The sequence below is a fragment of the Lycium ferocissimum genome, chromosome 11, assembly GCF_029784015.1.
Source record: "Lycium ferocissimum isolate CSIRO_LF1 chromosome 11, AGI_CSIRO_Lferr_CH_V1, whole genome shotgun sequence".
Classification (NCBI taxonomy): domain Eukaryota; kingdom Viridiplantae; phylum Streptophyta; class Magnoliopsida; order Solanales; family Solanaceae; genus Lycium; species Lycium ferocissimum.
In genome coordinates this window covers 34,738,558-34,756,234 of record NC_081352.1, presented here as the reverse complement: position 1 = coordinate 34,756,234, position 17,677 = coordinate 34,738,558, and the positions used below count along the sequence as shown (strand labels likewise).

Below are 17,677 nucleotides of genomic sequence, written 5' to 3'. Positions count from 1 at the left end.
AGTTAAGAAATCTAAAGGTGAAGAATAACAAAAAGAAGATAAAGCTTCACTGCCACAGCTTGTAAAGTTACATTCAAATTGCACCTACAAATATCCCTCATTTTTCTCCATTCTAATCACCCAAATAGTTTTATATTTCCTTCAACATTTTCTGCTAAGATCTTGATTGCAATTTTATTAAGTAAGTAGTTAGTTTTTTGTGTTCTTTCATTTTCTCCAATGGCTCAAACAAGTTCAAGATCAAATAGAAAAGCCTTTTGTATTTTGGGCCTGCTAAATATTTTGATGTTATTACAAAATGCCAATTGTTATGAGCACAGAGTTGGAGGTTCAGGATATTGGAGTGTCCCTATGGATCCAAATGCCAATAATTACGACCAATGGGCCCAGAGGAGTCGATTCCAAATTGGTGACACTTTATGTAAGTTTAAATTCCATTTCAATTTTTTACCTTTATATTCACTCCCAAACTTAGCTCCAATATTTTTGTTGAATTAACTTAAATAGCCGTCTACCCAATCAATTAAACTAAAAATAGCAGGCGCATGTGTATAATCATTGTAATCTATGTATATCGGTTCGAAAAAGTGAATACTCTACTAAATCGGGCCGGTATTTGTGAAGGATCCCATATTTGTTTTGGGATAGCCTCTTACCCTCGTATTTTTAATTTTGATCTCTCTTGACTCAAAGGCAGATCTCACACGTCAATACATTACTTTAAACTCAATTATAAATGCATATAAAAAAGAAACTCTAAAATAAATACATATCATAAGATTAGAGGCAAATGATTCTTGATGGATTCGGTCTTTAAAATTCTTAGTTTTACTCATTATACTCATTATACTTTTACAATTATGAGTTTAGATGTAAAAAGTGTTGTTCTTCACATATTAACATGTCAAAAATATTGTGAGTTCAGTTGAACCCGTAACACTAAGGCTACATCCAGAGGCGGATGGAAGCGGATGGAGCAATTAAACAACTTCTGATGCGGGTTATAAATTTATGTGTAAAAAATTACTAAAATTATAATAAATAGTAGATATGAATTCATAACTTTAGAAATATAATGGTTTAGTGCTAAAAATTTAAGATGTTGAACCCCTAGAATTTAAATCTTAGATCCGCCTCTGACTACATCCGACGCTGAATAAGATTACATTTATTCATAATCCACTAACTCTAGATCATGGATTCACCTCGGACTGGACCGTGCACAAGTTTGTTTCTGACACCATTTCTCATTTTGCCTTGGCAGCTTTTAACTACCCTGCTGATAAAGACTCAGTGCTTCTTGTAAACAAGGCAGACTTTGACAATTGCAACACTGCTTCACCTATTGAGAAGTACAGTGATGGACACAGCGAGGTCAAGTTAACCCACTCTGGGCCATACTATTTCATCAGTGGGGTTCATGACAACTGTGTCAAGAATCAAAAGTTGCATGTTATTGTCATGGCAAATAGAAACAAAAGCAACGAAAGAGTAGCATCTCCTCCTTCTCCATCAGCAGATTTTAACAAAACAGTACCTCCTTCTCCATCAGCAAATGTTCCTCCGTCTCCGGCCCCCTCCGGCGAGGAGGCACCGTCGTCACCACCCACTGGCTCAGTTGAGATGAACCCAACTGCAGCACCTTCACAAGAATCATCTCCTCCTCCTCCTAAAAAGAATGCCGCTTCGTCGATTGTCTTGAGCTTTGTTGGCTCCACTGCAGCTTTTATTGGTTCTTCCATCATTCTAGGATTCTGATGAAGAGTTGATGGACTTGTTTGTATTTGATTGTTGTTCTTTTGTTTTTCATTTTTGGGCTTTATATTTCATGGTTTTCCTACTTTGCTCACAGTGAATTAAAAGGGCAGATTGGTTTGTATTTGTTTGGTTCTACGATGAGAATAAATAAATCTGAATGTTGTGTAAAGTTTTTGCGTGGTTTACTTCTAAATATTGTAAGACGAATGTACAAAAAAGAGAAATAAATATTCTTCTGTTTATTTTGTGCGGATATAGAATAGAGTTCCCCTTATTAGAACAGCTTTACAGATCTTCCACCTTGATTCAATCATCCACAAATACTAGTTTCCTTGTTTAAGGAATCTGATGCACTTATTGATATATGAACCTACAACAAAACCTCATTCTACACATTTAACTGGACATATCACGTAATGCTGATCACCAGAACTCCTGCTGCAAGCAAAATGTTTTCAACACACTGCAAACAAAGAGAATATCTATATAGTATAATTTTCAAGCGTATATCCAGCTTAAATATATGGCATAAATAAATTTCTATCATCAGTGTACAATGTCCTCAAAAATTCTTTCCTAGCTCAACTTTCTTCACCATTCTCATCGTGTTGTGCAGAATCGAGTCCAGTATGCCGGCGACCTGTAACAGCCAAAAAGAACGAATGTAGGGGTATTTCAATGAAGATAACACAAAAGAAAGCCCAGATAAAAACGTTAGCCGGAATGAAGGTGCGAAGCAACGGGAGAGGCAAGTAGGAGAAACTGACCGTAAAAACACCACCAATAATAGCACAGACATTGGTAATAAAGTGCGAAAAGGACTTGGAATTTTCTGTAATCAAGACCTGACAGTACAGCACAAACGATAAGAATAAGAAACCAAAATAACGGATGTAATGAGCTCTATCACATAATCATGAAATGAACTGATGCAAAACCTGCATTGGTGATGGCTCATAGTGAAATTTTGCTACTGGTATATGGAGACTATGAACCAAACTACTATGCGCTGTGTACTCGTACTCCTCAACTAATTTGTAAGATCTTGTCATCACCTCTGTTTTAACCACTTGAAGAAAATGTTCAATCTGCAAATTACAGGTCAAAAAAAATAATAAGGTGAGCTAGGTTTTTTTTCGTTATCCTTGGAATTCTTTATGATCACACCAGCTGAATAAATATTATAAAAGAGCACCCAAAACTTGTGGAAAAGTGGATCAAGGCATGACCGAGAATTGAGAATTTCTTCGTGCTTTTGTAAGATCTTACAGATTGGAGCCGGTAAAACAGCAAAAATGTAAAATTTTAAATATAAGTTTTAATCATCACATGCACCATTCTCGTGATTCAGAAAAGTGTGTAAGTTGGACATCCTAATAAAGGAATTATTGGCATTGTCACCATAATGGTTTTGATTTCTGACGGTTTGCAATCATGCTTGTAGAAGTTGCTTCCAGGCAATGTTGCAGTAACATCTAAATACAATGAGGTTCTTTAATAGCTTTTTGGTGCAACATGGCCTTTATAAATGATGTATATTCCGTGTTAGATATGATCGGGGCTTTGAACACTTGGTAATTTTTAACAGAGTGTCGTTTTACAATTTATAAAATATGAGTGATAAGAAGATGGACATTGAGCCTAACTCAACCTCAAAAGCTAGCTCAATAGGTGGTGATTGCCTAAGATTATAAAGAGACCAATCACCCTTAACACCCCCCGATGTGGGGAACTCAAATGTTGAGAATATAATTAAGTAAATAAAAGTCTGCTCTCTCTAACAGCTTAATCTTTTAGATGAGATGGTCACACACTACAACATGGTATCAAAGCAGGCAAAAGTCTTGGGTTTGAGTCTCACTGTCACCCGTTATTAAAAAAAATTCCACGTGCGTGGCCATGAAAAAGAATCAAGCCCGCACGTGAGAATATAATTAAGTAATAAAATGTGCTCTCTGTAATAGTTTAAGCTTTATAGAAGAAATGGTCACACACTTCAACAATTACTTACCCCCCCCCAAAAAAAAAAGGAATGCAGTAGGCAAGTAGGAAGCTTACAGTAACATTTTCTGTGGAATCTCTTGGATTAGTAACATATGACTTTCCATTCAACCGATCATGGCTTTGACCCAAATGTGGTAGCAGTCTTTTGATATCACTCATAACCTTCGGAGTTATTATCTTACCAAACGCAAAGCCGTGAATTACATGTGACATGTTCATCTGAGAAGCATCAAATGAATGAGCTGCTGAACGAGCTGATATGACAAGGTTGCCAGGAATCTGAACAGTACATAACATAAACTGATATATTAGTTTTTGGAAATTTTAAAAGATTAGCAAGATAATAATGCATGAGCTCTTCAAAAATCTTAATACCAGGAATAGATTTTAAAAAACTTAAAACACATCATATTTCTCATTATCTCCACCATCATCCTTGTGTTCATTTAGACCTGGTTGCAACTGCAGGAGGGGGGGAAGTATGCAGGGGATGCAATGATCCCAAGGATAAAAGCATATTTGATGCTTAAGAAGGGTTCCAACTGGGTTGGCTGCCTCATCATGTCCTTTTCTCCGTATTAACACACCAGAATATTTTTTAAAACAAAGAAATGTCCACCTATTCTTACAGGCTCCCATTAATAATTTGCGTACCTTCTTAACACGTACAAAACCTTCTATTCTGCATCCTCCAGTTACCGGAGCAGGTCTTTTTATGCCAGTTGCCAGCTTGGTAGATGAATTATCCGAAGTAATCATTTGAGACTCCAACTTGATAGGTGCAACCAAATCTTCCATCATCTGCAGAAGAATAAATATCCCAGTCATCTTAATGGCATGATACAATAACATCTAATGCCACACAAGTGCCCCAGGCATGGGCACTGTGAAATTAGTTCAAAAGGTTGTGCCCAGTGATTGTAAGAAGGCAGCATTATGTGGACCAGCTCTGTTTTCTTTCTCAATCTTAACCGTCCTTTAGTTTTCCTCTTTTCATGCTTTCCTCTTTTCCTTATCCACCAACTATGTTCTCAGACTTCTCACCTTGACTAGGCTATCTGTATCACGATCTCCATAGTATGACTCATGATCATGGTGTCCATGATCGTCTCTGCACGGCAAACATAGTAAACAATAAATACATTATTAGAACCATGTAAATTAGATTAAGGCTAAAAATTGAATTCATTAAACTTCCAAGTACATGGGCCAATTATCAAGGTTAAACAAAGTAAGTTAACTAACATTTTTTTTTTATCAAGAAAAAGAAAATCAAGGATTAAGATGTAGACGAGCATAAGTTAACTAACATTAACCTATTCGCTTCCCTTTTTAGTTTTTACCTCCACTATCCAAACACCGGGTAATGTGCAGCTCTAATTATTCAGAAAATGGAATGCTGATAGCACTTCAGCAAGGGTTAAGACGCTTATAACTCACAACAAAAGGTAGAAGATATAAACTTCAACAAAGTTATCATGCTCCTCAAAATTTCAGAATGAAAAGTAGAAACAAATAAGATTAAAAGAAGGGAAAAGGTGCAAATATACCCCTCAACTTTGCGATTTCGAGCAGATATACCCCCGTTATAAAAGTGGTGTACATATACCCCTGCTGTTACAAAATGGTGCAAATATACTCTTTTTGCTGACGGAATTTTTTTTTTTAAAATCATTTAATTTATTTTTTAATTAAAAAAAAATACCACGTGGCTTTAAAAAAAAAAAAGTCTACCCATTTTTTTGAGTAGGCATATTTTTCTAAAGCCACATGATAATATTTTTTCTGGTGGATCAGGTCTGGTTCGTTTAAAAAAAATGGGTAGACTTTTAAAAGCCACAGAGATATTTTTTTAAACGAACCAGACCCGACCCACCAGAAAAAAATTTACCATGTGGCGTTAGAAAAATGTCTACTAAAAAAAATGGGTAGACTTTTTTTTTAAAGCCACGTGGCATTTTTTTTAATTAAAAAATAAGCTAAATGATTTTTTTTTTAAATCCCGTTAGCGAAAAGGGTATATTTGCACTATTTGTGTAAGGGCAGGGGTATATTTGCACCATTTTGTAACGGCAAGGGTATATATACACCACTTTTTTAACGTGGGTATATCTGCTCTAAATCGCAAAGTTGAGAGGCATATTTGCACCTTTTCCCTTAAAAGAAAAGGCAGAAGATAGAATGATGAAGAAGAGGAATTTCAGTACATTTTCCGTGGCCAAAAGTAGCACTGATAGGGTTCCAAAACCTTCGGAAAGGGATCAAAGATATGGCAAGTGCATCGGTTATCATGCTAGACAGCCTAACAAGGGACTTTAATTTTTCCTTTTTGAATTTGAGAGGATTTGGGATCACAGTCAAACCAATAATATGAAGAACATTAAAAAAAAAAAAAAAAAAAATATATATATATATATATATATATATATATATTAACTAATAGTAGCGCAAGTTCAGAAGTGATAAAGATAAATTAATGGTTTACCTAACATCGGATCCTTTTCTGAAGATGCGAATGGAGGGATACCCTTGTATGTGATTCCTGAACATTTATTATTAGATGATTGTTAGGCATAAGGATAAAATGAAATCATAGCAAGAAAATCATAAACTAACGAAACATTAGTCAAGACAACTCTCAGCACTCCATCAATTAGGAAACACATGGACTCCCTCTTATTAAAGCGTAAAGTATGAAATGTCCAACCTAATCTTCTCCTTTATTCAGGTGATATTTATTTTTTGCAAGTTCACTATCACGGTCCAACCAATCAATACTGCAGCAATCAAGAAATTGAATTGAAGGAGGAGGTAAATTCAGTATTAGATCTGTGATAGTTGAGGTAACATTACTACTATCTCCTAAAACTAACTGACCTCTCAAAGTTTGAGAATCTATACAAAATTTGTATTCAATGATTTGATGCTCAGTTACTTTTTTCCATTTTCGAGCTTGTGAGTAAACAATTAGATTAACCATCTTTTCTAGTAATTATAAACAAAGACAACAAAACCAAAGGTGTAATTTTTTGGTCAAATAAAGGTTTTGCCAAACAGCTACAGGAATAACCTCCACTAAACAAGTAAATCTTTCACTCAAATATACCTTCTGCACAAATCAACTTCTTCAGTGCAATCAACTTTTGCCACAAGAATACGCCCATCCGTTTCTCGGTCGTATCTGAAAATGATTGCAAAATGGAACTTAGAATCAGCATATCAGCAGGGGATTGCTAGAAGCTCCATTTCGGACATGAGATGGAGTTTAGCATATACTGTTTCCGGTAAAAGTTGTAAAAAGTAAAAAAGCAACAAAGTGGACCTCTCTCTTATAATATTGGCTGCTTTCTCCCATGAAGGTTTCTGAGACAAAACAGGAAATTATTTTCAGAAAAGGAAAAAGAATATTAGCTATTCTATAGAGCGAAAACTTCTTATTTTGCAGCAAAATGAACAGCTTAAGCAATTCTTAGTTTAACCGGAGGACTGCCATAATTTGTTCTATAGAAGATAGTCTGATTGTTTAAGCCGGAATAGACATGCGTAAAGCAGACAAAAAAACTGCCTTACTGCGTGAATTTACTATTTTCACAAGGATATGAAGTAGAAATACACGAAATGTGTGGAACATCCGAGTCTAGAAGCCAAGATTTACAACTGCAGACACAGAAAAGGCCACTGCTGTACCCAATCTTCCAATTGCTTTTGATAAATAGCAAATTCCATCTCTGATAAGAAACAATATAATGCTCTGCATAATGAACATAGATATGATGGCATAGAGGAAAACCACTAGAGATGAAAGCAGAGTGACATTTCTATGGTGTAAAAAGGATTTGGATGAGTCATATTATATTTTCCATGAGCTTGTTTCACCCAAACTAAAAGACGCTACATGGAGGAACAGCTATAGTTCATTAGACTCACTTTGCTTGGTGTGCTGCTAGCGATATGCACCAAAAACCACCACCTAACCACAGCAAGAGATCTTACAAGCAAAACCGCATCGTTTTAGGACCAGAAGAGGCAACAAAAGAAACTTTTGGTCCGTACAAGCAGATTACAGATCCAAAACGATTCTCCAAATTTAATACCATTTTTTAAACTCTAGCTGGTTGAGCTACTGTATAATTCTTTTCTTCTTTTTTTAATTTAATTAAGTAATCTGGTTTCATTCTTCTATGAATAGTATGCTAGCTTACCCCAATCCGATTGTTAGTTGCATCATTTAGGCATATATATCAAAACAAGCATATACAGACACAGGTAAGTGCATATTGATACACAAAACCCTGAAATTAGCCCATTCCCTAGATCATTATGAGAAAGATAGATTATCAATAATCCCCCCTCAGACAGCAAATCCACACTTCTTGGTAGCAAAGCAAATCATGTATATCTAAAACTTTCTGTTTAACTTAGCCTACAACCAGAAACAAGAAGAGAGGAAAGTAGCAGTTTGGTTGAAATAGATAAATACCAGTCGGTTGCTCCAATAGCACCAAGGAGCAAAGAAATTTACAACCAAAATTGGGTAGCTGCAAAAAGAGTGGTGATAAGAATACAGAGATGAACATTAACGATGTGAAAACAGATGACTAAGGTGTATAGCTAATAACTCACTGGTGAGTAACTCTATCAAAACTGTGTCCATTTAGGGAAACAGACCCTTCACCATATTCCTCATCATCTTCCTCATCATGTTTGAGTTCTGTTGCAGTTGATCCCGAATGAAACTCAGAGCCAGTAGGCCTCATGTGTTTATCAATGGAATGCTTGCGTACTGTTTTGGTTATGTTCAGCCTATTCTGAGATAAATATATACAAATCTGTTAAACAATAACACCTAATAACACCTTTTGGAAGATACAAAAAGCTAATGGCTAATTACATCAAACTGCATGATGTTTTGACATGCACAACTAGAATCTATTGGACAATTCTTGCATCATTTGTCAATAGTTATAGGCGATTCATAGCAGAATAGTGTGACGACTGATCAGTATCGAAAGCATCTTTGAACACTAGTTGCAGAATATCGACATAAGATATACATCCCCTATGGGCCCTAAGAAAATCTCTTCTTGATGAATACCCACAGACTGTCAAACAATAATTTTATTCATTCCAAAACCATCTGAAGAAAGCAAAAGTTGAGAAAAGCAAGTGTCGCATTAGCTGCTTAACTCCAGCCCCAAATAGCCATCTTCTCTTCGCTAACGATAAGCAAATATATCCTAGATCAACAATCTTAGCTACCTTCAAAATACACACTGAGAACATAGAGTACACATATTGCTGTTTAGGCATACGTATATCACAAGCAATTCTAGAAAACACAGGCAGGAACTGAACCAAAAGAATTACGGAGCTCTTTAAACAATATTTGGAAAAATTATTCTGAGAAAAAAAAAGATTGTGGATATTTAAAATGCGTTTGGATAGTTGCAGATTTTTTTTTTCTGTGTGTAAAAGATTTGTGAGTAGAAGAGTTTTCAATGAGAACACCATTTAAGCACTTCTTCAATGAAATTTTTTAAGAGAAAAAAGAAGTTTGAAGACACGTTTTTCAAAACTTGAACAGATTTTCTCAAACAAGCGACTCCTAAGAAGCTCTTTACAAAATTTTTAGATAGTTTAATCACTTTAAGCATTTTTTCAGTCACATAATGAAGTCCATAAGAAACAAGTTGAAACTTACTGTTCCTAAGACGTCACTCACATCCACTGATGCAAATTCACAAGACAGTGCCGGGAAACTGCAAGACAGGTTAGCAAAGTATTATGGATAAACTTAAAGGAATGGCTTGATTAGTTAATACGACATCATAGAAGGGAATGCATGACTTGAGAATCAAATGGAAAACCATGAGACATCTTGAAACAATCTGAACAGAAACAAACAACTCGCAATATCGTTTAATCCTGCAAGAAAAGATTCCCAAAGAGTAGTAATTATGCTGACATAAGTAATCCAGCAAAGCGCTCCATTATTATGTAATCAACTGCTTGCTATGACCCAGTTTACTTTTTTCATATATAGTCTCATCATTTGTGTTAACAAAGCTCAAAAAGCCAAGTATGGAAGAATGTTAAACAAAAGTGCCTCCATTCCAGAAATGGATAATATCTATCTTTGGCATATGCATCAAGTAGAAGGAAGAAGGGAAAAGGGAAACTGAATATTCTTTCCCAAAATGTTTCAGAATCTTACCTCATATTAAAATCAATTCGTAAGAATTCAGCGTCAGAACTCTTATCAACAACAACGGATGTGGTGGTGCTCAATGTCAAATAATTATTCAGTTCCTACAAGTTATAAACAAGATAGACTTAAAACTACTACCCCGATGAGGAGCTACAAGACAGCTGACAAATGACAACCACTGATAACCATCGCTTCTGATAACAGGACCCAAAAGCAAATGTAATAAGACAAGGAAAAACAATACCAGTATTAAGATACAATATTGTACCAGAATTTTAGGATTACATATCTATCTTAAAGCTAGTGGAAAGCGGTGCTTCAACAATTCCACTTAATTCACTATCTTCTACCACTTATTCTTTGAATATAATCATTTTGAGTTCCTACCATTCCAAAGAGAAACATCATGGACAGTGCTGCTATGATGGACAATCCAGCACCAGATAATGATGCCTCCGTCAAATCTCGGGGGATTTTCCTGCAATTAAAATTAAAATAAATTTATGCAACAATCTGAAGGAGTAAATTTCGAGTATCGTCATGCAAGAATTCACCCAATTCAGGATGCACTTACAGTATATATGTGAAATCGCATGTTTGAACATTAACTGTGTAGATAGTGATCTTTATTTATTAAGAGATCTTGAAATTGAAAAGGCCTAAAGCTCGATTAAGAATCAATAATTTGAAAAGTTGTGCGGTAGCAATTAACTCTTTTTTTTGTTCTTGATAATCGAGAAATCCCAGGCTTTTGTCACCGGGCAGGGTTTGAGCCCCTGATATGTGTCTAACCCACACATCACAAATTATGTCTAACCCACACATCACAAACTATGCTCCTACCACTAGATCAAAGCCCTAGGCCAGTGCGGTAGCAATTAACTAGAGACCACGTGAAAGAACTTTCTTTTCCAAATAAGATACGACCAAAAAAAAAAAAAAAGCTAAATACAATTTCTAGAACAAACCAGACAACAGAAGAAAGACTTGTTAGTATACAGACTTGAACCTTCCAGAGACCAACCTCTAGTGTTGGATGATGTAGACAGCTTAAATTTGTAGGCAGAACCTAAGAGGACACTGCATGTTTTTTTTTTTAAATTCTATTAAAAGGACACAAGATCATTTGCTCCGTATCCTTGAGATCATGGAAAAGTGAAAGTTGCTAGAAACAGAATTGCGAGATTGGAGGATCCTGTAGATCAGAAATGCAATATAGGCATTCATAAGCAAGAGATATCTCCCATCCCACAGTCTTCCAAAACCAAACCCAGTTAGTTCATCAACTTTAACGGAAAACTGCAGAATTTTTTCATGCTGGGTTGACCATGGACAAGACGGGAAGGAAATCAGAAGATGCCAAAATTAACCGGTTTCCCCGAATCTTCTTCCCCTTTTGTGCCAGGAAACTGCTCAGATATAGAGAAAACTAAAAACATTATGGCAGCTCGGAGGGGAGAAGCCACACATCTCATCCATAGATTATAATCCCTGAGCTTTAGGAATAATGTTGCGGCCTCCATCATTTGCAGGTCACAGATAGCTATTTGACCTGTCTGATATTTCACGTTTCTAATCATATTAACTGACCCATCAGATAATCACATTGAATTTTCCTAGAATGCTGAGTGAAGGATTCTTTTTCACTTGTGATCCTTGCCCTCTACGACTAATTATTCTAACATAAAATCCAACCATTTCTTTTATTGGTAGCATGCAACCAAGCTAAATCCTTTTCCTACCTTTTCCACCCCCTCCAGAAAGAAGCACTACACATCTTTCTCCCTCGGTCCCTCTTCTACTAAGTATGTCCATTCTCCTGTTTCCTCTCAATAGATATCCTACCAAAAAGAGAGGTAGGACTGGAATCTGACTAAATGGATTACAATAGGAGAATAAGAACAAAACTAGCAACATGATGAAATTGGAAGGTGAAGGTTATGGCTTTATTTAGCTAAGGTTTATGCATTCCTAAACGTTGCCAGTAATATAAGAAAAGCCCTTCGTTAATTATCGTAATGGGTTTTCATGAACATAATAGTAGCTAATTTTGAAAATGGAAAATTCATAAACACTTAGTTTCAGAGATAAATGATGAAACAATAAGTTAAAAGGTAGTGCGAGAGCTTTTGATAGCATAGAGAAGGACAAATACGCCTAAGGAATAGCCTTTTATCCCCGATTTCATTTTGGTGCACCCATGAGGTCCCTGTAGGTATAGAAAGATTGGGTGTCGTTCATAAAAAATCATATTTTTTCTGTAAGATTTCTACTTTCGGTATACTCCTTGTATGCGGGTGTTTTATGCCCTTTGTTTATAAAATCTTATTACTTGATCAAAAAAAGTTAAAACGTGACAACTATATCAGATTTGAGCCACTAGCCATTTCGCCAGCTGTTTCTACAATTTTTGCAAATTACCGCGAACTCACATTCTTAGAATGCCAGTTTATCCCATTTTCACTGACTTAAATTAACTCACTTCAAGCATTAAAACAAAACAGTACATTAACACTAGGCCGCGATTAGGCAACAAGGACACAATTACCAAGATTCGGCCATTTCGCCAGCTGTTTCTACAATTTCTGCAAATTACTAGAACTAGCATTCTCAGCTTAATAACATTTTCATTGACTTGAATTAATTCACTTCAAAACATCAAAACGAACAGTAAATTAACACTAGCCCGCCATTTGACAAACTAATTCACTATCGTTTGCAGTTACTCCAAATCACTTAACTAATCAACACGTCAATCAAATACTTACCATAGAATGAGGCCAAAAAAATAAAAAATTACTCTAATTACATCATATAAACGGAATCTAAATAAAAATGGCAAGCAAAATTTTCTAAAAAAAAAAAAATGAGAACAAACCTGTAAAAATCAACGGATTTGATCTTCGACGTGGACACCATGATTATTGAGGTTCTACAAAAATGCTAAAGCTAATGCTCAATCAACAGATCTGCAAAATCTTCGAAAGAAAGGAATTTAGAAATGTGATTTGATTAATTGTGAGTATAGAATAGATAGATGTCTCGAGAATTGTGAGGAATTAGCTGTATCTGCGGGAAAGTGTGTGTGTGTGGATAGTTCCCGCAGGCGTTTCGAGCGGGACAGTCACAATCTCGGTACAGCCACAATGTGTATGTGTGTTGCATTTTTTTTATTTATTTGGGATTTTGGGGGATTTTATATTTTGTGACTTGCTGAATCTAACCAAATTATAAAAATCTGCAAAAGATTAATGAAAACATATTGCACTTTTGTCCCTTCAAATGGACTGATAGTTAATTTTTGCCCTCAGCATTCAAACTTATGCTAAGCAGAGCATGCACAGGACATAATTTGTGGATTATGATGCGAAAATATAAGTAGGCGTTTGGCCATGAAAATCAAACATTTTTCACTTTATTTGGAATTTTGAAGTTGGAGTTGAAGATAGAGTTGTGTTTGGTTATAGTTTCTGCAAAGAAATTTGGTTGTTCGAATGTATTGAAAGTGAAAAAAAGAAGTTAAAAACGACGTTTTCGGCATTTCTTAAATTTCACATATCTGGATTTTCAAAGGCTGATTTTTAAATAAAGTGGAAAAAAATCGGAAAAAAGTGAATAATTCTCATTGTTAAACGGGTTAGTAACTTATGCTTAACGATGCATAAGTTCTTTAAGAGTACCGGACATGTTTGTGCATTATGATGCGAAAACATAAATTTATGTACTATTTGTTTGTGGGTAAAATTAAAAACCAGCACAAAATAGGGGACAAAAGTGTCAATGACCCGAAATTAGTGGATGGTTGGCCCGGCAAATGTATTGGGTCGGGTTATTAATCAATGTGTAAGAGCCCGTTTGGATTGGCTTATAAGTTGGCTTTATAATTTTTTTAAACTTTTTTGAGTTATTAATCAATAAAATGTCAAAAAAAATAAATTTTTGGTCTTATAAAAAAACGGCTTATAAAAAAAAAACAAATCTAAAGAAGGCTCTAAATTTGGTCCCCACAAATCTAAAGAAGGACCTAATTAATAAATGGCCGCGTTTATCACGTTCATTGCCTCGCTAGGGATGGTAGTACACTAGTGGATAGTAAGAGATATTCGGATTTTGAGAGTTAAATATTGTACCAATCATAGGGAAAAAAAAAAAAAAAAGGGGGGTGGGGGGGGGGGGACATCATCCATGCCCGCTCAAACCAAACTAATCCATACCTCTATTAATTTCGTACCCTCAAAAAAAATTAAAAGTATTTCCCCGAGATGTCCCCCAGTTATGATACCAACATGCTATATAAATATACTGAGATAGTATCATGGAAAATACTTATGTCCTTCTCTTAGTCCTCCCGTAATACCATCATGTATCTTTGAAACGGTATTATGAATGATCATGTTCATTTACTAAAAATGACATACTTTTCTCAAAAAAAACTTTTATGATACCATCATCTTATATACATGTACTGTGATGATATCATGGTGGACTGCTTCAGTCCTTCAATGAAACACTTCTTAGGACTATGGTATCATCATGGTAGATAAATATACTAAGACGGTATCATGGAGGACTACTTCAAGTCCTTTTCTTAGTCCTCCATGATACCATCATGATATATAAATATATTGTGATGATATCATGGAAGAAGGGGTTTGGGCGGAGGCACGTCGGGTAATTAGTTTGGATTAGGCTGGGCAGAAGCGAAAATAGTTTGGGAGGGGGCATGGGCTCATATTCCTATTAATTTCGTACCCCAAAAAAAAAAAATTAAAAGTATTTACGTGAGATGTCCCTCAGTTATGATACCAACATGGTATATAAATATACTGAGATGGTATCATGGAAGATATTTCAGTCCTTCTCTTAGTTCTCAAGAATACCATCATGTACACTGAGACAGTATCATGAATGATCATGTTCATTTACTAAATATGACACACTTTTCTCGAAAAAAAACCCCATGACGTCATCGTCTTATATACATATACTGTGATAGTACCATGGAGGACTGTTTCAATCCTTCAATGAGACACTTCTTAGGACCATGGTACCATCATGGTATATAACTACACTGAGATGGTATCATCAAGGACTGCTTCAGTCATTCTCTTAGTCCTCCATGATACCATCATGATATATAAATATACTGCGATGATATCGAGGAAGAAGGAGTTTGGGCGAAGGGGGCACGTCGGGTAATTAGCTTAGGCTGGGCTGGGCTGGGCAGAAGCGAAAATAGTTTGGGAGGGGGCATCAGTGGCGGGGCTAGGAATTTGGCGAAGGGTGTGCAAATTTTCTTCTCATTTGTGTTGAGCATGTGCAATATTAAATATATACTCATAATAGCTAACATTTAAACTATGTACACCGCATAATTTTCCAACAAAGGGTGTGCCTTTGGACCACCCTTCGCCTAAGGTGGCTCCGCCCGTGGGGGGCATGGGTGGGTAATTAGTGGTGTTTTCCTTAATATAATCCCACAATTTATTTCAGATTTATAATTTCCTATCCCACCGACCAAATGACCCCTAACAGTAGCAACCAATTAGTATTTCTCGTATAAATTGAAGCTTCGTTTCTCCTTTCGGCTCATACCACATTCTAGATGCTAGTTCGTGATGAACGACATGCCAATGAGGCAGTATATGATATCAAGATTAATGAAGAATGTGATTTTCATAGACCTGGAATAACTTTTTATGTTGCTATCTATGATTTTTGTTGATTATAGAAGTTATAAAATACGTAGAGCGGTATAGGTTGTTGAGCAATTTATAATGGCCTTTTTTGGATGTTTTAACATGTTGAATATATCTCGGCCTCTTACCTGAGGAGACCTAGCTTCCTACTACTGTAAATACTTTTAACACACTAAACATAGTAGTTTGTAAGTTACCAAGAAAAAACATTAGTTCGTATATAAATGTTGACATCAAAGAACAATTCTTAATGGAGGTGATTTGGACAATAATTAGTCACATAAACAAGTTTGATCGTAAGTAGATAGGTCATCCGACAACTCCCATATATCTGAATCTTATTCCATTTTGCATGTAGACTAACTTTTGGCCGAATACTTACCATAAAAGAGGCGAATAAACTTACAAATGACTCTGATCACAGCACCTAAACAGAATCTAAACCAAATAATTATAAAAAACACAAGCAAAATAAAAAAAAAATAATGGAGAACAAACCCGTAAACCATGGTTATTGAGCTTCTACGAAAATGCCAAAGCTGATCTGCAAAATCTTCGACAAAACACTAGAAAAGGAGGAATTAGCATAAATATACCTGGTATTTTTGCAAAAATATATTTACAGCATAAATTTACATTGGCATTTTCGAAATATCTATCTATCTATCTATATATATATATATATATATATACGGTAATTTTGCAAAAATATATTTATACCATGTATCAAGTGAAAAATATTTTCTATGTAATATGTTTATCCCATAAATATGCAAATGTTACTTTTATATTCCATAAGTTTATAATATAAAATAATGTAACGGTTGGATGAAAAACAATCTCCCTAACAACATCCTCATATAACACAACACCTCTCCTACCTCACATAACATCACCTCTCTATAACAACTAAGTATTTTCAGAATCGATTTTTCATGTTATATTTTACTTTTCCATAACATCATTTTACCTATAAGCAACAACCATCTTTATAACATTACGCTATTTGTGAAAATTACCCCATAACAACTATCTTATTTTTTTTTGGTAATATAATCATTAATCATCTTTATAAAATATTCAAAAGAAGGTGCAAACAATTCCATTCGTTAATCACTTACACAAAAATCACATTTCAGTCAAAATAAAGATAGAGTAATCAATCAAAGTTACGAGGTCTAAACAACATTAGCCAATCCTCTGATAGATACAAAATGTCATTAAGTGAGATGTGTAGCTTTGTTCTGATACTTTTTTATATACTTGTTAGTGATATATTATATGGTACATATGAATTGCATATGCAACTAAATATTTTGGTACTATATTCGGTACTAATTTATAAATATTAAACACCGAGATGAATACTGAATCTCATAAAATGCATATCAACTACTGCAATACTCAAACCGAAATATCAAAAATTTCTGTATCTATTAAAGTATGCACGTCCCACTTTTAGCTAAAGGAGAATACACTTAGTTACTTCGTAATTATATAATTACAACATAATATAGCATGTTTAACATCAAGGCGCATCTGGTGTAGGGGTATCATAGTACCCTCCCACGGTACTGACCAGGGTTCGATTCCCTGGATGCGCAGCTAATTGTGTTTTAGTTTGTGAAAATTACACTTTTGCCCAGTATTATTGCTTTTTGTTGCAAATATCTTTTTTTTTTTTTTCAAGGAAGATTTTTTTTCCAGTTGTACTTGTACATATGTTTAGGAGTTTAGCTGGATAATGCATTATCTATACTATATTAAAAGCACGAAGGGCCTTAGAAATGTTGATTGTACCTTTTGTCCTTTATTATAATGAGATTGAGATATAACCAAGAAAAGAAAAAGAAATCTAGAAGAATCTTCATGTTAGAGAATTGGATTCTGACTTATAATATCAAAAAAAAAAAAAAAAATGTCGCCTCTCTTAATATTTTGTAAATGATAGTTTCATACTATTTTTCATATATTGACAATTTAAATTTTTTAGCACTATCATTATAAC

General features: G+C 35.0%; 2 protein-coding genes and 1 non-coding gene across 3 annotated transcripts; 2 read left to right on the top strand and 1 right to left on the bottom strand.

Annotated features, from left to right (window-relative positions):
• The first annotated feature begins 110 nt into the window (after nt 1-110).
• On the top strand, nt 111-2,000 carry LOC132037485 (early nodulin-like protein 9). Its single transcript, XM_059428021.1, has 2 exons — nt 111-421; nt 1,265-2,000. Exons 1-2 carry the CDS (start codon nt 220-222, stop codon nt 1,756-1,758), a joined length of 696 nt encoding a protein of 231 aa, XP_059284004.1. The 5' UTR covers nt 111-219; the 3' UTR covers nt 1,759-2,000.
• On the bottom strand, nt 1,979-13,058 carry LOC132037483 (protein disulfide-isomerase 5-3-like). The gene is made up of 15 exons (XM_059428020.1): nt 12,849-13,058; nt 10,358-10,448; nt 9,977-10,071; nt 9,464-9,521; nt 8,386-8,570; nt 8,243-8,300; nt 7,085-7,125; nt 6,869-6,943; nt 6,248-6,304; nt 4,807-4,873; nt 4,417-4,563; nt 3,817-4,041; nt 2,697-2,846; nt 2,526-2,603; nt 1,979-2,398 (listed from the first exon to the last, which is right to left on the bottom strand). Exons 1-15 carry the CDS (start codon nt 12,887-12,889, stop codon nt 2,321-2,323), a joined length of 1,446 nt encoding a protein of 481 aa, XP_059284003.1. The 5' UTR covers nt 12,890-13,058; the 3' UTR covers nt 1,979-2,320.
• A 4,144-nt stretch (nt 13,059-17,202) lies between these two features.
• TRNAG-CCC (transfer RNA glycine (anticodon CCC)) lies at nt 17,203-17,273 on the top strand. The gene has a single exon. It is a non-coding gene; the product is annotated as a tRNA-Gly (tRNA).
• The last annotated feature ends 404 nt before the right edge of the window (nt 17,274-17,677 follow it).

Bases quoted from the DNA above. Each gene is read 5' to 3' on its own strand.
- LOC132037485 (XM_059428021.1), top strand. From the start codon at position 220: ATGGCTCAAACAAGTTCAAGATCAAATAGAAAAGCCTTTTGTATTTTG. The intron at 422-1,264 runs GTAAGTTTAAAT...TTGCCTTGGCAG, and splicing joins CCAAATTGGTGACACTTTAT to CTTTTAACTACCCTGCTGAT.
- LOC132037483 (XM_059428020.1), bottom strand. From the start codon at position 12,889: ATGGTGTCCACGTCGAAGATCAAATCCGTTGATTTTTACAG. The intron at 10,072-10,357 runs GTAGGAACTCAA...TATAACTTGTAG, and splicing joins TGATGTTTCTCTTTGGAATG to GAACTGAATAATTATTTGAC. The intron at 8,301-8,385 runs GTGAGTTATTAG...CTCTTTTTGCAG, and splicing joins TTTGATAGAGTTACTCACCA to CTACCCAATTTTGGTTGTAA.